The 21,059-nt window shown below is 34.7% G+C and overlaps 1 protein-coding gene across 1 annotated transcript; it reads right to left on the reverse strand.

The window, feature by feature from the left end:
* Positions 1–1,575: 1,575 nt before the first annotated feature.
* Positions 1,576–19,973, reverse strand: LOC141345699 (beta-galactosidase-1-like protein 2). The gene is made up of 19 exons (XM_073850593.1): positions 19,858–19,973; positions 16,510–16,676; positions 16,346–16,414; positions 14,911–15,006; positions 14,696–14,804; positions 14,522–14,614; positions 14,350–14,431; positions 12,066–12,130; positions 11,696–11,780; positions 10,561–10,698; positions 9,090–9,170; positions 8,886–8,992; positions 7,331–7,477; positions 7,152–7,223; positions 6,884–6,962; positions 6,661–6,748; positions 3,229–3,337; positions 2,991–3,107; positions 1,576–2,883 (listed from the first exon to the last, which is right to left on the reverse strand). The coding sequence occupies exons 2-19, from the start codon at positions 16,671–16,673 to the stop codon at positions 2,773–2,775; spliced, it is 1,812 nt and encodes a 603-aa protein (XP_073706694.1). The 5' UTR covers positions 16,674–16,676; positions 19,858–19,973; the 3' UTR covers positions 1,576–2,772.
* Positions 19,974–21,059: the final 1,086 nt, after the last annotated feature.

The raw sequence follows: 21,059 nt of genomic DNA on the forward strand, positions 1-21,059 counted from the left end.
TTGAATACAGAAATATTAAATGATTTATATAACTGAGAGGACCTGCCAGCAGATGGCGGCAAGACACTGACTTTTACTGAATCATATCAATCATTTGATTCGTTCGAGCAGCTGAGTCATTCCTGAATAAAGCAAATGACTCTCTTTATGAATGGGAAAGTGAATCATTTCACTAGATTCGTTTAAAAACGCACGTTCATTCATAAACGAAACACCGCTGTTTTAAATGGAGATGCACAGCGGCTCAGTTGTGACTTGTTTCAAAATACTTTTGATGACAAGAAAGTGCAAAATCTTACTTTTGACGACGTAATAAAGCAAAATCAGGCAATAGTGTAATCTGCCTGCCACCCACCCGCACCTGATTCTCTGATTTATCTAACCGCACACGATCGTCCTATTACAATTATTCTAATTCTTAGTTTTGTATGATCATATGATGAATGGATGGTTCATTTTAACAGCTGATCTTCACATCGCTGCACACTTACAGTATATAGGCTTAACCACTCGTGCTTTTAAGCCAAATCCATGCTGAAAAAAATAAGTAAGCGATACAGCTTCACTTACCTTATTTGAAAACGTCGTTTACACTGTCACATTCGGGCATTCCTTTATTTTGGCCAAATTTAGGCAGAGATGAAATAAGCAACCGTGATAAACTGCATTCTGTAATAAAAGCAACAATACGAATAACAGATAAGACGTTAAAATTTCTGCAACAGTCAACTGTGGCATCATTTGAATTTTCCAGCATTAGACAATTGTAATGAAACTTGAGAAACCTTAATAAACGATCAGGGAAGTTTCGCCATTAAACTTCTGAATTGTAATATAAGTTACTGTCCAATACTTTGTTCCACAAGTAAGTTACACGTATATATTAAATGGTCAATACAGAGAATCATGAGGTTTCCACGTGCACAATTAAACTCACATTTTCCCTATACATGGCGAAATAAACCAATTACGCACAATACTCGACTAACCCGAAATTCTGAACTTAAAGTCAGCAACGCAAACAGAAACTAAAGACTTGGTGTTAATACGAGAAACTTTAAATGTTCTTACCTTGCTAAATCTAGTGCTGCCGCCATGATCCTTTTTCGCGCTGTCTTCATCAAATACGTTGGAAATCGTCACATCCGGTTTTTGAATGGCGAAATGAAACCCTTTACGTTACTTTAACGATTTATAATTAAGTAAAGTGGATTATTAAACAGTTTAAGTTATTTAAGCACAATACAGTAGTGTTTTGGTGGTTAACCATATATATTTACGTTGTTCCAAAAAAAAAGATTTAAATAAAACTAACAGTGGCACAAAACCATTTTTTTGAGTGTAAGAACCCTTTAAATCCTTCATTTTCTCCTCTTATTCATCTGAAAACATTGATTACACAGCCTGATTAAATGCAAGCAAACTTTCATAATCATCTTCAACATACTCTGAAAAGTTCAGCTAATCAGGCCATACTTTTCTCTTCTACATGTTCAAAAGAACAGGTCACTTCTGTTATACCGCATACCAGCGTCCGTATCTGACAAACCAAATCAACACTTCAATGACAGTGTATTATTTCTAGCATGTTCTTTTATTGTAGAGAATCATTTTGCAAGTAATATGTGTTGTGCTTATTTATATGATCCATGATTAGGTACAGTTAATACAACTAGTACAGGTTGAATATTAAAAGGCAAGACACTACAAGCATTTTTTTAAGCACACTGCAAAAAATGCATTTCATACTTAGATTTGTTTTTGTCTTGTTTCCAGCCAAAATATCTAAAAATTCTTAAATCAAGAAGGATCTTCTAGACGAGTAAAAAATTGTCTTGTTTTCAGGAAAAACAAGTCAAAATTAAGTGCGTTTTTGCTTGAAACAATCAAAATAATCTGCCAATGGGGTAAGAAAAATCATCTTGTTTTCTGCTTTAAATTAGATTTTTTTGCTTACCCCATTGGCAGATTATTTAACTTGTTCTAAGCAAAAACTCACTTGATTTTGACTTAATTTTGAATAATCTTTACTTGTCTAGAAAATCCTTCTTGCTTTAAGAATTTGTAGATATTTTGTGGGGAAAAAAGACAAAAAATCAAAGTAAGAAAAGCTTTTTTTTGCAGCGTGCAGTGGTCAGTTTTTGCATTGTTTTTAGATTGTGGGCTATTTTGCTTCCATAGCACGAATTTATCAAACTAGTGTAAAGAAAACATCTAAAATACACATTAAAGTATTCATTTTATTGCATATTATCTTTACTCCATCTGTAGGTTTAAATTACAATACATATGTTTAAAGGCTATGATTTTTTTTCTCCTGCACTGAGCCAAAATTCTTCCCTGTAATTAAAGCATTTTATGTGTTTTATTATTTATTTTATTTACATTCTGAAGGGTTTTATATAATATAGCCTGATTTATATAATAACATTTTTTATATAAATTTTTGACAATATTTTCTAATTTATGGAGTGATAAAAAGAGATATATCTAAATTCTGTAAACCCAAACTCTAAAACATCAGAATTTTAAATCTGGCTTTATCCAATTTTAAGACTACTGATTTAGAAATGTATGCAAATTAGGACATGTTTAACCAGATAATGCCTCATTTGCATAATTAAACAGTTGTCTTTAATATGATTATCAACTGGGGAAGTCTATTACTAAATCTGAACTCTTTTCACTTGTGGTGTCTTGCTTAAGTATTCATGTTCAGATGTGTTTTGATAAATGTAAGCCTGAGATTCATTGTAAGGCTGCAGATGTGTTTCACAACAGGGTGCAAAACAGTTGTGTAGATACGTCCACTGTCTTGCCATATTCTGGATTTTCAGCAAATTGGATTGTTTCTGCAGCTTTGAGTTCCTCAAAAACAATAATCTAAATGATCAAAGAGGGAAAAAATTGACATGTATTAAAATTTAGATTTAAAGGAAGGCACTGAATTTGTATTGACTCTACAACCGGCTTTCACTGTCGTTGTTCACCTCATTGTCTCCACTCTTGAGCCAGGGACCAGGAAGATAGAGGGCATTCTGAGGACCGATCGACCAGTGGCGTCCAAGATTTTGCCCGTTCACAAAAACCACTCCTTTACTCCAGTTCTGCCAACAATACAGAACAACTGTGTCATCTGTTTACTAAGGCTATGAGGAAACATGCCATTCAAGGATGAAAAGCAAATGTGAGGAAACAAAACTGTGCAAAAATTTGCTGAATACTTACTGGCAGCTTCATAAAAGTATCTGTGGGCTGATCCACCACCAGGGATCCTCTGAAAAACGCAGGGTAGGTGGGCTTCGTACCAACAGGTGTCCATTTTAGAGACTGCAGTCTAAGAAAAATGTAGAGATTCAAGGAATATTTCACCCAACAATTTGCCAAACATTTACTCATCCTCAGGTCATCCAAAATGTAGATAAGCTTGATCTACATTAGAACAGATTTGGAGAAATTTAGCATTCCATCACTTTCTCAGCAATAGATCCTCTGCAGTGAATGGGTGCCGTCAGATGTACAGTCCAAACAGCTGATAAAAACATCATAGTAATCCACAAATTACACAATTTTAAAACATTGCTTCCAACTAAAATACAAGTCCTCTACACTCTTAAAAATAAAGGTGCTTTAAAAGGTTCTTCACAGTGATGCCATAGAAGAACCATTTTTGGTTCCATGAAGAACCATTTAGTCAAAGGCTCTTTAAAGAACCATCTCTTTCTTACCTTTTTATAATCTTTTGCCACAAAGAACCTTTTGTGAAACAGAACGGTTCTTCAGATGTTGAAGGTTCTTTATGGAACCATTTAGACAAAAAAGGTTCTTCTATGGCATCGTGAAGCACCTTTATTTTTAAGAGTGTAGGCATAATATTGCTTTCTCCACTGAAAAAATGTCTGAATCAGAAGAGAAATATGAACCGATCAAGCACTGTTTACAAATCAAAACAAACTGTCTAAACAAATACATTGGTGGAGTTTGATGTGCGAGAACGATTATTTTGGATAATGGACTGGTTATTTTGGCCGAAAGCAATGGTTTAAAGTTAAAATGCCTTAATGATGGATTTGTTTCTAATAAACATGCCATTTTTCACTTCACAGGATGTTAACTGATGGACTGGAGTGGTGTGAATTACTTGTGGATTATTGTCCATCTGTTTTTATCAACTGTTTGGACTCTCATTCTGACGGCACCCATTCACTGCAGAGGATCCATTGGTGAGCAAGTGATGTAATGCTACATTTCTCCACATCTGTTCTGATGAAGAAACAAACTTATCTACATGGAAGTAAACTGTCAGCAATTTTTCATTTTTAGGTGAAAATTTCCATACAGTTTTGTCCTAACTATCAAAGGTGAGCAGTGTTTACCCTGATCATTTTTTCAGAATGATAATGAGTAATTAGTAGGTTGTAAACAGTGTCGGGTGTAACTATTAGTTACTGTAATTTAATTACTTTTCCATTGAAAAAGTAAAGCAAGGGATTACTCTTGTTTATTTCTGTAATTTTATTAACGCCTTATGTAACTGAACTTTTATATACAATACAATAGTGGATTTAACATCAAAACTTAAAGTCTAACCTTAAAATGCATGCTTTTTATGTACTCTTCTCACTTTAAATACTTTGAGTTAATAAAAATATTTGTAACACTTTAGTGTCCAATTCTTACTATTACAGTAACTAGTTGGTTATTAGCATGAATATACTAGGATATTGACTGTTTATTATTACTTAAAAAGCACATATTAATGTCTAATTCTGCAAGATTTTATTAAGAATTCTTAAACTTTACAACTACTTTACTAAGTATTAATAAACAGTAATGGTTAATAGTTAATAGTGAGAATTGGATACTAATCTAAACTGTGACCAGAAAAATGTATGAAGTTATCTATTATTTATTTGATAGAATTAAAAGAACAGTTTCATGTCTGTCCTTGTATCATGAACTTGTAAAGGTTGATATACAGTATCTCACAAAAGTGTGTACACCCCTCACATTTCAGCAACCATTTTAGTATATCTTCTCAAGGGACAATACTATAGAAATCAAACTTGGATATATTTTAGAGTAGTCAGTGTGCAGCTTGTATAGCAGTATAGATTTACTGTCCTCTGAAAACTCAACATACAGCCATTATTGTCAAAATAGCTGGCAACAAAAGTGAGTGCACCCTAAGTGATAACAGCAGTATGTTGTTTATCCATGTAAAGCCACATGTCCTATTCATCATGTTTATGTTTTTGTCTGCTTGACAGGACCATACAAACTTGTGTATCCTGTTTTAGAGCAGTTAAAATTAGGTGCTTTAAGTACAATTCTCTCATACTGACCACTGGATGTTCAACATGGCATCTCATGGCAAAGAACTCTCTGAGGATTCGAGAATTACAATTGTTGCTCTCCACAAAGATGGCCAAGGCTATTAGAGGTTCAGTAACACCCTGAAACCGAGTTACACTAAAGTGGTCAGGATCATACAGAGGTTTTCCAAGATGGGTTCCATTCAAAACAGGCCTCGCAAGGGTCAATCAACTAAGCTGAGCACTCATTCTGTGCGTCAGATGCAGAACCTGGCTTCAAAACACAGATGCATGAGTGCTGCCAGCATTGCTTTAAAGGTTGCAGTGCTCAGACCATACGCCGCACACTGAAACAAGTCGGTTTGCATGGGTGTCATCCCAGAAGGAAGCCTCATCTGAAGCTGGCTCACAAGAAAGCCCACAAACAGTTTGCTGAAGACAACCTGTCCAAGAGCATGAATTACTGGAACCATGTCCTGTGGGCTGATAAGACTATAAGATAAACTTGTTTGGCTCGGATGGTGTCCAGTATGTGTGGCGATGCTCTGGTGAGGAGTACCTAGAAAACTGTGTCTTGCCTACAGTCAATCATGGTGGTGGTAGCATCATGGTCTGGGGCTGCATGAGTGCTGCTGGGAGAGCTGCAGTTCATTGAGGAAAACATGGACTCCATTATGTACTGTACATTCTGAAGCAGAACATGCCTTCACTTCAGAAACTAGGCCAAACGGCAGTTTTCCAACAAGAAAATAATCCCAAACACACCACCAAGATGACAGCTGCCTTCCTGAGGAAGCTGAATGTTATGGGGTGGCCAAGTATGTCTCCAGACCTGAACCCTATTAAGCACCTGTGGGGCATCCTCAAGCGGAAGGTGGAGAAGCACCATGTGTCTAACATCCAGCAGCTCCGTGAGGAGTGGAAGAGGATCCCAGCAACAACCTGTGCAGCTCTGATCAATACCATGCCCAGGATGATTAAGGCAGTGCCAGATAACAATGGTGCTAACACAATATATTGACACTTTGGACAAGTTCACTTAGGGTGTACTCACTTTTGTTGCCAGCTATTTTGACAATAATGGCTGTATGTTGAGTTACTTTCAGAGGACAGTAAATCTATACTGCTATACAAGCTGCACATCGACTACTCTAAAATATATTAGAGCATGAATTCATTTCACAATTATAGCACTTATATCTTGCGTAAGTACCAAAGGTAGGGCATTATACCAGTTCTTAAACCCCAGATAAAAAAGTTATGCAAACATCTTCTGCAGCTGAAGTTACCTGGTTCTAAACAGCACTACAGACACACAATACAGAGGCAAAGAGTCAGAATGAACCTTTTCATGAAACTGCTCTTCATATCCAGACAGTGCATGGTGAACTTCTTTAGAGGGACACTGTCCAAAGTTATATCTCCAACAAGACCTGCATGGGAAAAAAATAAAAATTAATGAGTACATTGTTATGCTCACTACACTCCTGCTCATATCTGTTATATTATAGTGAGATGCAATTAAACCATGTCAATAGTTGATCATTTTTACTACACTGTTATTAAACCTTTCTGTTGGTTGGCGAGAGCTGGACCATAGTTCACTCGTCCACAGTTTTCAACAAGCAAGCTCAAGGTCCTCTCATCCTGTGAACAGAAGTTAGGGAAATACACAGGAATTAATCATAAAATGTAATTAGCACAACATTGCATTAAATCATTTTAGGAAAAAGATTACAGTAAATCAAAAAGATTTAGTTTGATATTTGTTTGTTTGTTTGGCAAGTTTAGTTTAATTGCCCTTGTGTAAAACTACCAACAGTGCATGATACTTACCTTACTGTTAGATATTTTAACCTTCTGTGTTTTATTGTCCAAAATACCAATGAGTTCTCTGTCAATGAACACCTTTAAAAAAAAGTATGAATTAGAATTAAATTCTCTCCTTGATTTAATTTGATAATTAATAATTAATAACCTTTATGGAGGCCGAGATTGATAGGAAATGGTCTTACCAGAGCTCTGTCACGAACGTTGTTCTTTGAGTTGAGTTCTCCTCCTGAATAAATGTCAGTCTGATAGAGCGTGTATCCATACGACTGACCATTGTTGTGGTTTACTGGAAGGTTCTCCATGCTGACAGGATCGTCCGCGCTGAAAGGCTATTGGACAAATGGTCTTTAGTCATTTTGGGAACATTTCTTGCAAAACGTGTTTTCGTCTTTCTATTTTTTTCGTATACCATGAACATGAAGCAGCATTCGCAAACCCATTATTCTTTTGTAATGTGACACATTTTCTAGTGAAACAGGATATTTAGTGATAAAACAGTGTACACTGGGTCAGTTTTAATGATATGGAGGCTAAAACGTATATGTTTGATGCACAAAAACAAATGAGGTTCATTCTCACAAGTCAAAATCGTGGTTATGTCAACTTTCAATGGATAGACAAAAATGATGAAAGAATTTTGTAACAAATATCTTCATTTGTGTTACATTTTTAGGTAAAGTAAAGAAGTGAAAGAAAAAAGAGTGAAAGAAAGAAAGATTGAATTGGTTGAAAGAAAGAGTGAAAGAAAGAAAGAAAGATTGAATTGATTGAAAGAAAGAAAAAGAAAGAAAGTGAAAGAAAGAGTGAAAGAAAGAAACATTGAATTGATTGAAAGAAAGAAAGTAAAATTGAATTGATTGAACAAAGAAAGAAAGAAAGAAAGAGTGAAAGAAATAGTGAAAGAGTGAAAGAAAGAAAGAGTGAAAGAAATAGTGAAAGAGTGAAAGAAAGAAAGTGAAAGACAGAGTGAAAGAAAAAAGAAAGAAAGAAAGAAAGAAAGAAAGAAAGAAATAGTGAAAGATTAAAGGAAGAAAGAGTGAAAGAGTGAAAGATAAAAGGAAGAAAGAAAGAAAGAAAGAAAGAAAGAAAGAAAGAGAAAGTAGGATACATTGTTCTTACTGTTTTTGCACACTGAAGAAATAAGAAAGAAAGAGTGAAAAAAGGGAAGAGTGAAAGAAAGATTGAATTGACTGAAAGAAAGAAAGAGTGAAAGAAAGAAAGAATGAATTGATTGAAAGAAAGAAAGAGTGAAAGAAAGAAAGAAAGAGTGAAAGAAAAAAGAAAGACCGAAAAAAGAAAGAGTGAGAGAAAGATTGAATTGATTGAAAGAAAGAAAGAGTAAAAGAAAGAAATAGTGAAAGAGTGAAAGAAAGAAAGAAAGAAAGAAAGAAAGAAAGAAAGAAAGAAAGAAAGAAAGAAAGAAAGCGTGAAAGAAAGAGTGAAAAAGAAAGAAAGAGTGAAGGAAAAAGAGTGAAAGATTAAAGGAGGAAAAAAGAGTGAAAGAAAGAAAGAAAGAAATAAAGAGTGAAAGAAAAAAGAAAGAAAGAGTGAAAAAGAAAGAAAGAAAGAGTGAATGATTAAAGGAAGAAGGAAAGAGTGAAAGAAAGAGTAAAAGAAAAAGAGTGAACGATTAAATGAAGAAAAAAAAGAGTGAAAGAAATAAAGAAAGAAAGAGTGAAAGAAAGAGTGAAAAAAGAAAGAAAGCAAGATAGAAATAGTGGGATGCATTGTTCTTACTTTTTCTGCACACTGAAGACTGTCCCATAGTGACATATAATGAGTCACAGCCACCGGTTCATATGCTCTTCTGCTCTGCACAGCTGGCAGCTCCGATGTTGACTCCTCTGTCATTAATAGAGACAAGGGCAGAGAGCTTCAGCTCCATAAATACACTTTAAAACATCAGATTGTGTAATCAGGGACAACATTGTAGAAACATACTGCTGTAGGTGCTCAGCAGGTTCTTCAAGAGATGATACTTGGTTGAATAATCCCCACTTTCAGTCAGTGGAGCATCATAATCTAAAAGAAATGCAGAGGTGACGATGTTTAAGTTCCCATTGTTAAAAGAGCAAAAGCATACATATACTACCATTCAAAAGTTTGGGGACTAAAAGATTTTTTTGTTTTTTTACATTTTCTTAAGCTGCATTTGTTTGATCATAAACAGTATTGTGGAATTTTATTACAATTTTTACTGTTTTCTATTTGAATATATTTTAAAGGGGTCATCGGATGCCCATTTTCCACAAGTCGATATGATTCTTTAGGGTCTTAAAGGAACACTCCACTTTTTTTGGAAATAGGCTCATTCTCCAACTCCCCCCGAGTTAATAAGTTGAGTTTTACCGCTTTGAAATCCATTCAGCCGTTCTCCTGTTCTGGCGATATCACTTTTAGCATAGCTTAGCATAGATCATTGAATCCTATTAGACCAGTAGCATCGTGTTCAAAAATAACCAATGAGTTTCGGTATTTGTCCTATTTAAAACTTGACTCTTCTGCAGTTATATCGTCCACTAAGACCGACGGAAAATGTAAAGCTGTGATTTTCTAGGCCGATAAGATTAGGAACTACACTCCCATTCCGGCGTAATAGTCAAGGAAGTTTGTTGCCGTAACATGTACTCAGCTGGCGCAGTAATATCACGCAGCGCCTGAATTAGTTCCCAGCTAGGTAACTTCCAACGGTCATGTTGTGTTGCGATGTGCTGCCTGATATTACTGCACCTGCTTCGGCCATGTAACGGCAGCAAACTTCCTTGACTATTACGCCGGAATGGGAGTGTAGTTCCTAATCTTATCGGCCTAGAAAATCGCAGCTTTACATTTTCCGTCGGTCTTAGTACACGATATAACTACAGAAGAGTCAAGTTTTAAATAGGACAAATACCGTAACTCGTTGGTTATTTTTGAACGCGATGCTATTGGTCTAATAGGATTCAATGATCTATGCTAAGCTATGCTAAAAGTGATATCGCCAGAACAGGAAAACGGCTGAATGGATTTCAAAACGATAAAAATCAACTTCTATAAAATTTATTTCTAAAAAAAAGTGGAGTGTTCCTTTAATGAGAAGTCTATAATATACTTTGACCTGATTTTAAAAAGGGGATATTACTTTTAAAGATTAAAAAAATACCACTGGGTGGATTTTTATCATTGTAGGGTTGTTGTGTACACAAACTGCACACACATTAATGTTCAAACAACATGTAAAAGTGAGTTTTGCATCCGATGACCCCCTTAAAAAATTTATTTCTGTGATGCAAAGCTGAATTTTCAGCACCATTACTCCAGTCGTCAGTGTCACGTGATTCTACAGAAATCAGTCTAATTTAAAAATAATCTTTGTGACTACAAGCTTTTGAATAGTAGTATACAGTGGTCATAAATATCAAAACTAGTGAACCATAGCTGCTCGTCTGTGGTTTGTAGGATCCCAAGTCAAGTGCTCCGTTCATGAATCCAAAGCTGGTTCCTCCATGAAACATGTAGAAATTGATGGAGATCCCACGATCCAGAAGCTCTCGCACTATAGAGATCATTTCTGTCATAACAGAAGAGATGCAGACACAATAATTATCATATGTACAGTTGAAGTCAAAAGTTTACATACACCTTGCAGAATCTGCAAACTTTATTTAGTACTGACCTGAATAAGATATTTCACATAAAATACATTTATATATAGTAAAGTACACTAAGGACAACTGAGGGACTCATATGCAACTATTACATGCAACTATTACAAAAGGTTCAAATGCTCAACGATGCTCCAGAAGGAAAAACGATGCAATAAGAGCCAGGGGGTGAAAACTTTTGAACAGAATGCTAAATATTGTACAGAATTGCCTAAATATTGTATTTTTTTCATTTAGTACTGCCCTTCAGAAGCTACAGAAGATACTTACATGTTACCCAAAAGACTAATAAGTTAAATTTACCCTGATCTTCAAATTCAAAAAGTTTTCACCCCCGTCTCTTAATGTGTTGTATTTCCTTCTGGAGCATCAGTGAGTGTTTGAACCTTCTGTAATAGTTGCATATGTGTCCCTCAGTTGTCCTCAGTGTGAAAAGATGGATCTCTAAATCATACAGTCATTGTTGGAAAGGGTTCAAATACACAAAAATGCTGAAAAACCAAAGAATTTGTGGAACCTGAAGGGTTTTTTTTTTAGGAACACGGGCAGTTTAACTGTTCAGGACAAACAAGGGACTCATGAACAACTATCACTAAACAAAACAAAAAAACACAGCTGTGGATCATTCAGGTAACAACACAGTATTAAGAGAATCAAGTGTTATTTTTATAAATTCAACTACTATTTTCTCTTGTGGACTATATGTAAACAACTTTAATGTGAAATATCTTATTCAGGTCAGTACTAAATAAAAAATAGCATGTATTTTGTATGATCCCTCTTGTTTTGGTCAAATAATTAACATTTTGCAGATCCTGCAAGGTGTATTTAAACTTTTGACTTCAACTGTGTATATTATTGCATAAGCTTAGATGCAGATTGTCAATTCTAGGTGGTCCCTACCTTCTGCAGGGAAAACATGATGAGGTTCCCCCCAGACATCAAACCAGCCAGACCAATATTCCATCACCATCAGCGGCTTTTGCGGCTGCAGCAAAGAAAATGTACAAATCTCTTTTGTGCTGTCTATATGCTGTAGGTTACATTAATGTATTGTTTATTTTATAAACAAGTACGGTTTTTAGGGATTCCTTGTTTTAAGTCATCATACTTAATCATACATAAAGTATAAGAGGTTTTAGTTGGGTGCAGGTTATACAGTAGATTTAGCAGATATTTGTGCTAAAACACAGCTGTGATCATTTTAACACTACAGTCATTTAACAAAGTAAACTGATAAATACAATTGCAAATATGGACAATTTTTACTGACCTGCATTTCTGCTAAATGCTGTACATCACCGAACGTCAGTTTCTGTAGGTTCACTGTCTGCAAAACTTTTAAAGGAAGTGGGAATCAAATATCATTTGTGGTAGAAGATCTAAAGGTGACAAGTTTGACATTAGCACTTTCTACTATTCATCAAATGTTTTCAACATTGATAAAAATTAGAAAAGTTTCTTGAGCACCAAATGAGCTTATTTTAAATTAAATTCCCAATCTAGAAATACAGTAAATTACATTTTGAAATTTATTAAGTTAGAAAACAGTTATTCTAAATCATAAAAATATTTCTCAATATTACAGTTTTTACTGTATTTTTGATTAAATAAATGCAGCCTTAGTCAGCACAAGAGACTTCTTTCAGAAACATAAACATATAAATCGGTAAAACTTAATGTATAATGAATTATAAAAGTAGTTTTAATGCATTGATTATGCCTTGTAATGCATCTTATAATGCATTGTACAATCTCATAAATAATTGTAACCACAGATATAATGTATTACAACACATTTTACAAAGCATTTTCCCTTTAATAACCTTTCATAATGCATTATACAGTGCCCTCCATTAATATTGGCACCCTTAGTAAATATGAGCAAAGGTGAATGTGAAAATAAATCTGCATTGTTTATCCCTGAGATCTTTCATTCGAAAAATTAAAAAAATTCTAACCTTTCATTGAAGTAAAACGATGGAAAATGGGGGGGAAATTTCATTGCGAAATAAATGTTTTTCTCTAATTCACGTTGGCCACAATTATTGGCACTCCTAAAAATTTGTCTAAGTAAAATATCTCTAAAGTATATTCCCATTAATATTACATTTTTTTTAGCACACCAGGGTGGCTACGAGTATAAAATCGTCCAGTAATGACTTTCTGTTCCACAGGATTATAAATATGAGGAACACAAAAGCCAAATTCCCTTAATCATCCATCACAAGAAGTAAAACCAAAGAATGTAGTTCTAATGTGCAGAACAAGTTTGTTGAGCTTCACAAAATAGAAATTGGCTGTAAGAAAAGAGCTAAAGCATTGAAAATCCCCATTCCCACCATCAGGGCAATAATTAAGAAGTTCCAATCAACTAAAGATGTTACAAATCTGCCAAGAAGAGGATGTGTGTCTATATCATCCTAAAGCACGATAAGGAGGAGAGTTTGAGTGGCCAAAGACTCTCCAAGGATCACAGTTGGAGAATTGCAGAGAATTGTTGAGTCTTGAGTCTAAAATAAAATGATCAAACAGCCCCTACATCAGCACATGTTGTTCCAGAGGGTTTCAAGAAAAAATCCTCCTGGCTCACCCAAAAACAAACTCCAGCATATTCACTTGTCAGACATGATTGGAACTTCAAACAGGACTGGCTTCTATGGTCAGATGAAACTAAAAATTAGCTTTTTGGCAGCTAACCCTCCAGATGGTTTTGGTACAGACAGGGATAAAAATGTACCCCTTGCCCACGGTTAAAAATACTGCTGGGTCTTTAATGTTGTGGACCTGTTTTTCTGTCGGAGGTCCTGGACATCTTGTTTAGATACATGGCTACATGGATTCTATCAAATACCAGCAGATAAAAAATCAAAACCTGACTGCCTCTGTTAGAAATCTTATAATGGGCTATGGTTGCATCTTCCAGCAGGACGATGATCCAAAACAAACATCAAAATCAACACTAAAATTGTGGTACTGAGCATGAAATGAAGCTTCTACCGTGGCCATCCCAGTTCCCTGACCTGAACCCTGTATAGAAACTGAAGAGAAGAGACACCAACATGAAGCTGGGAAGAGAGAGATTCTGGAGAATCTAGAGAGATTCTGTTTGAAGGAATGGCCTCTGATCTCTTGTCAGGTGTTCTCCAAACTCATTAGACATTGTTGAAAAAAACTCAGAACTGTTATCTTGGGAAAAGGACGTTGCAATAATTGGGTGCCAATAATAGTGCCAACGTGAACTAGAGAAAAACATTTATTTCAAAATGAGATTTCACCCCTAGGTTCTATTGACTTACTTCAATGACAGGTTAGAATTTTGTGATTTTTTTGAATGAACGATCAAAAGGATAGATTATGCAGATTTATTTTCACATCCACCTTTGCTCATATTTACCAAGGGTGCCAATAATAGTGGAGGGCACTGTATATAAAGACACAAGTAAAGTGTTACCAATGAAACACAATGAAATGATTGCACTTTTGCAAAATACAGTTCGTATCACATTAATAACAAGCAGTGGGTGCACTAAATAAATGAATGGATATATAAGTACCTCCATCTACTACCCCAAGCTGTAACCCGTCATGGTTGTCTGATGTGACGAGAAACTCTGAGACTCCCCGGGACAGTAATGCCTGTTGATTTTGAGAACAAACTCTGTAGGTATAAGAGAATTGGCCTATCATAATGCAGAGTAAATGATAATGATTTATTTCATGCCATACCTCTTTGACGAACGGCAGGTACTTCTCATCCTTTGCGTATGAACCATATTCATTCTCCACTTGAACAGCAATAATAGGGCCTCCATTCTTATACTGCAGGAAGAGCAGTGGAGACAAATTCAAGACCAAAAGCTAACAAATAAACAATAGTCAAAGAAAAAAAGCATATTTTACTTGGAAAGGTGTGATTTTTGGAATGAGTTTATCAAAGTACGTGTTCACGGCACTCGTGAAACCAGAGTAGGTTGTTCTTAGTTTCATGTTCTTATCTTTCAGCAGCCAGCTGGTAAAAATAAGAAAATGTTAATAATACAAACGTGCAGTGTTAAGATTAAAGACTAAAGAAAACAACAAGAAATGTACATTTTGATAACAGGTGAGGAACTAACCTTGGTAACCCACCCAAATCCCACTCAGCACATATGTACGGCCCCGGACGCAGAATCACCCAGAGGCCTAATTCGCCTGCTAGGCGAATGTATGCCCTTAAAGCAAGCAAAAGACATTCATAAATTAATGATGACATTTGCTAAAAAAGAAATATTTATTTCTGAGGAAAGCTCTTACACTAGTTATACTCTAAAAAAAATTACCACAATTTAAAAATGCTTTCTATTGGAACATACAGGTGAAGTCAAAAGTTTACATACACCTTGCAGAATCCGCTAAATGTTAACTATTTTACCAAAATTAAGAGGGATCATACAAAATGCATGTTATATTTTATTTAGTACTGATCTGAATAAGATATTTCACATGAAAGACGTTTACAAATAGTCCACAAGAGAAAATAATAGTGGAATTTATGAAAATGACTCAAAAGTTTAAAAGTTTACATACACTTGACTCTTAATACTGTGTTGTTACCTGAAATATCCACAGCTGTGCTTTTTTGTTTAGTGATAGTTGTTTATGAGTCCCTTGTTTTTCCTGAACAGTTAAACTGCCTGCTGTTCTTTCAGGTCCTATAAACTCTTTGGTTTTTCAGCGTTTTTGTGTATTTGAACCTCAACAATGACTGTATGATTTTGAGATCCATCTTTTCACACTGAGGACAACTGAGAGACTCATATGCAGCTATTACAGAAGGTTCAAACGCTCACTGATGCTCTAGAAGGAAACACAGCATTGCAAGATGTATTAAGAGCTGGGTGGAAAAAACTTTTTGAATTTGAAGATCAGGGTAAGTTTCACTTGTTTTGTCTTCTGGAAAACATGTAAGTATCTTTTGTAGCTTCTGAAGGGCAGTACTAAAAAAAAAAAATGTACACATCTTCATTCTGTTCAAAAGTTTTCACCCCCAGCTATTAATGCATGTTTTTTCCTTCTGAAGCATCAGTGAGCGTTTGAACCTTCTATAATAGTTGCATATGAGTCCCTCAGTTGTCCTAAGTGTGAAAAGATGGAGCTCAAAATCATACAGTCATTGTTGGAAAAGGTTCAAATACACAAAAATGCTGGGGGACCTGAAGATTTTTCTGAAGAACAGCAGGCAGTTTAACTGTTCAGGACAAACAAGAAAAAAAAAAAACCAGCTGTGGATCGTTCAGGTAACAACACAGTATTAAGAATCAAGTGTATGTAAACTTTTGAACAGGGTCATTTTTATAAATTCAACTATTATTTTCTCTTGTGGACTATATGTAAACGTCTTCTATGTGAAATATCTTATTCAGGTCAGTACTAAATAAAAAGTAACATGCATTTTGTATGATCCCTCTTATTTTGGTCAAATAATTAACATTTTGCAGATTCTGCAAACTTAAACTTTTGACTTCAACTATATATTTAAAAAATGAAATGAAATGAAAATAAATCACTCACTCCAGATCCAACTCCTCCTGAAACAGATAGACTCCTCTTTCTGGTTCATGAAGATTCCACGGCACATACCTGACAGACAGAACATGAATATGACAAATATGACTCTCTAACAAGATTACGAGAGGAAAAACAAAGCTGTTCTTGATTCCATGTCTAGGTCTTACGTGGTGAGAGTATTGAGGCCACAGGCCTTGAGTTTCAGCAGCCGATCTCTCCAGTACGCCCTGGGGACCCGAAAGTAATGGATGGAGCCTCCGAGAATCCGAAATGGGGCTCCATCTAAAGTGAAGTGGGTGGAGTCTGCCCTCAGTCCCTGTCTCTCTGACATTCTCTGAAAGAGACACAAGATCAAAGATGACAGAATATTTATATAAGATGCAGTATGCTCAGACTGGATCTGATAAAAAATCAACTATGTTTTGTTGTGGTTTGTGTAATTACTGCATTTTGTCTTTGTAGTGTCTTTGTAGATATTATACTATCACTTATCATGTGCAGTGCCAATGAAAATGTAAAAAGCAATGTTGTCTCTTACTGTCTGTTGCTGGTGTGATTAATTGTATTTAATCATAAGCGTATTAAAAAAACAACAACTTGCAGATAATATCAGAAAGTCAGCTTTAGTTTATAAAGAGAGTACACTTTCATGCCTATGTTTAATACACTTACAGTTTTTCTCAATTGCTAAAACACTATAACCAGTCTTTTGAACTAAAATTTCAAAACTATAACGCCATTTTTGAAAAAGCACACCCATTTCCCTAAACAATAAACACTATTCCCTGCTTTGACACATGAGTTATATTTGGTGAACTGTTACTGCAAAACTCTACACACAAATCCCTACATTTCTCAGTGCTTACACCATGTGGTCATTTAGAAAGCACAAGCATTCAACATTGTTCACTCAATCTGTGAAGTTTGAGCTCAATTAGCACACAATTACCCAACTGGAAACACTAGGAGTCAAAATTTAGCACACACAAATCAGAACCTAAAAGAAGCCAAAGTCAGCTTACAGTTTTTCTCAGTCACTTTGGTGCATTTCTCAGATCAGAAATGAAATTGTCAAAACTACTTGTTCAACATCCACATCATCTAGTCTCTTGTTCACATCATAAAAAGCTTCTCATTCTTCTGATCAAGTTGTGATTGCTTTGGTACATTCATACAACTGATTAGATACATTTGTCTGCAGTTTCCCACATTATCAGTTGCTATTGTCATGTTGCTCAAAATGTATGATATAGTTCTCTGTGCAATAGTTTGACCCCTCAAAACATCAAGTCATTAGCTCATCGTATAAGTCATTACCTAAATGCAAAATTTTTGATCTAGTTGTTATAAACTGTCAATCATATATTCTACACATTTCTATTAGACTTTTTGTAAATTTGCCATGAATTATTCAAGTGAATCTTGACTTTCACTAATGAAGATAATGTATATCAACCAATGATAAAGCAGTTCTCTGAAATAGCTCAAAGGTACATCTCTTGAACCTTCAATTGGAAAGCATACTGTATATAGACAGAGGACAACGCAGGAGTTACAAAATCTGACAGTAGACTTTCTAATTTTTATTTTTACCTTTGTGCCCATATTTCTTTTTCTTTGCTGTTTCACAATGACACTGTAATGCATTTTTATTTTTTTTCTCAGACCACTAGTACAGTACAAGTGTAACTGTGAATCCTATCCAGTCTTTTTCAATCAGTATCCCACATACAGTAATGTGTAATTTTGAAGAGGAAGAGTAGGAGGTGAAAGAGGAAGAGGAGGAGAAGAAGGTGGATGACAACGACAACGTGGAAGAGACAGAGGAAGGGCAAGGGCGAGAAAACAAGCAGTCTCATATATTTTAGTTGATGAGTGCCAGGGTTGGATCAGGCATGCAAGAGGATTTGACCCCTGCTGCCTGGCCAGGGCTAATTTAGCCTGTGATGCTGAAGAGGTTCTTTGGCCTGTCCCAGACCAAACACAGGATTCTGGGCAGAAAAATTATATTTTGTTGTTGTTTGCTGTTTTGTACTGTACTCTACAGTACATTAAATTAAGGAATAAAACACTTGCAAAGGCATAGATTTGTTGTTTTCATCATGTGAAAAGTTTTTTATTTGGATTGTTTTGGTTGTATTGTTTTGAATTTATCTCATCAGTGTGTAAAACTGTGTTGTAGTGTGTGTGTTTTTGAGGATTTGTGTGTCATGTCTGAGAGCAAAGTTTGATTTTTCAGCAAGATTGTGTTGTTTTGAGTGGAGAGCTTCATTTTGACCTCAATATAAGAAGTTTGGGGAATTGAGTTAGGAGTTGTGGATTTGTGTTTAGAGTTTCGCAAATAAGAGGCATAATTTCAAGAAATGTGTTTAAGCAATTGAGAAAAACTGTAAGTACCTTTTTAAAAAAGTCTCATTTTTAAATAATCTTTTGCCACGCTTTAAAGAAATACATTTCTTTTGCTGTTATTTTGTGTTGACTAACATACTAAAGCACATGCAAAGTACTTGATTATATTTTAACTGTAGTATTGCAAATGTGTAATTAAAAGTGTATTTAAATGCATGACATACAAGTTGCAATAGAAATTAGTATATTGTATTTTACCAAATGCAAGAGCAGACTTTGACCATATTAGACAATAGACAATAGATAATTACTTATGAAATTACATATAAACATACACTTTAAGCACTTTAATTCACTTTACTTTAACCAACTGCATTTAATATAAGCCTAAACATATTTTAATAAAGTACAGTTTCATATAATTGTAAATCATATATAATTAAGTGTCTAAAAACATTACAAAACCCTGTTAACACCTGGACTTTGATCGATCAGATCACAAGTAGAAGAGGGAGACATATTCCTGTTCACATGTTTTAATCCGTATCTTCTGTCCACTTTTGACTACTTCTGTCCTCATTTCTTTTTGAGGGGATTTTTTTTGGTAAAGCTATTTTTAAAATGTTCATTGCATGAACAAAAAATAATCTGCTAAACATTTTAGTCAAAATTACAATGAAGGGAAAAAATAGTCACCTATTATTTGTCAGCAAATCCTATTCTGAATAATTTTACCAGTGTTCAGAACGGATTAAGATAAAAATCAGATAAAACAAATAGCTATTATATTATTCTAAATGCAATCAAAAAATAAAAAACGATTATGTTTTTCTCCGTTTTTGCCAATGCAAAACTAAACCACTAAAACGAATAACATTTATTTTAATGGGTGACATACACGTATCCATTGTAATTTAATTCAAATCTAATTTAACTTTTTTGTTTGAATGCGTGGTAGAGAGTGGAAAGTCCCCGTTCACACCTGTATTTAGCGTTGTCCACCTGTGATCGGATCGTTTTAACAAGAGTTAGCAACAGTAGTAAAGTGATTAGAACACTGAGCAGATTGCATCAAAAGTATCAAATAAGACTGATTAAAAATAACATACAGTACATGCAAATACATAGATGCACAAATTATATATTAGCCATATTATGAGTCTTACCTTACAAACAAAGCATACAACACTATTACACTGGCAGTTGTTTAGAGATGAGCACTAATCGAAGCTGTGCCACTGTACCAGCTGGATCAAAGGGAATCAATGAAGCAAAGTCCAGAATACACTGATACAAAGAGAACAAGGCAGGCTTTGTTTTGAGGAGCAAACAAACATATAGAATGCTGTTGTTCTGCTTTGGGGTGGAGGACTAAATATAGGCCTAAGCATATACTTACTATCCATGTAATTCTGAATGTAATATATATGTATATATTTTCTTATATAATTTACATGTTTTCTATTTCAGCGTTATTTATTTTAACTCACTCTAAAGAAAAATGGATTTTGCTACATGGACCACATACTGCCACCATGTGGTGTACATAGACCATTTTAACACAAACACTATTCAATCGTCACAGATTTTAAATAACAAATAATCAAAACCTAATTAATTTCCTAAAAACATCAACTTCCTTTTTTTCAACTGCAACACCACGTCTAAAATAATTGGGAGAAACACTGAACAGCCATCACACATATTTCACAATTCGACATTATGCAATAAAAAATGCAACTAAGAAGTTACTTATATGGCAAGCCGTTTTAACCTGTGTTACTCGTCGTAATTGCATTTTTAGTTACAATTCAATTAGAGAGCTCTATAATTATGGCAAGCCGTTTTGAGATTTAATCTATTACTCGTACTAGTATCTATTTTCATGTTACTAGTACTTATTTTTTAGATACTAGTATCTTTTCCATTAAGTACTAGTACTTATTCATTAGATACTAGTACTTATTCTTTAGATACTAGTACTTATTCATTAGATACTAGTACTTATTCATTAGATACTAGTACTTATTATTTAGATACTAGTACTTATTCATTAGATACTAGTACTTATTGCAATAGTGACTAGTGTTTAATTATACTCTTCCTGTTAACAAAAAATAGAACTAGTTCTTATTTTTTAGTTACTAGTAACTTATAAGACCATAGATATCTTGAACTTAATAGATACTAGTACTTTTAAAATTTGCATTTCTGCCCAGTATGCTAATAGTATGTTGAATATTAATGAGCCAGCAACGTATAGGATAGAGATTAGAAAGGAAACGGTAGGAGACATATTTATTTTTTTGTTGTTGTTTTTGTTGTTGAGAAAACCACATAGAACAATCATTTGACACAAGCACATAGA

Source organism: Garra rufa, chromosome 11 (assembly GCF_049309525.1).
Source record: "Garra rufa chromosome 11, GarRuf1.0, whole genome shotgun sequence".
Classification (NCBI taxonomy): Eukaryota; Metazoa; Chordata; class Actinopteri; order Cypriniformes; family Cyprinidae; genus Garra; species Garra rufa.

Coding starts and splice junctions, on each gene's coding strand:
- LOC141345699 (XM_073850593.1), bottom strand. CDS start 16,673: ATGTCAGAGAGACAGGGACTGAGGGCAGACTCCACCCACTTCACTTTA. Junction 8,993..9,089: donor CCTGCTGAGCACCTACAGCA/GTATGTTTCTAC, acceptor TATTAATGACAG/AGGAGTCAACATCGGAGCTG. Junction 3,108..3,228: donor ATACTTTTATGAAGCTGCCA/GTAAGTATTCAG, acceptor TATTGTTGGCAG/AACTGGAGTAAAGGAGTGGT.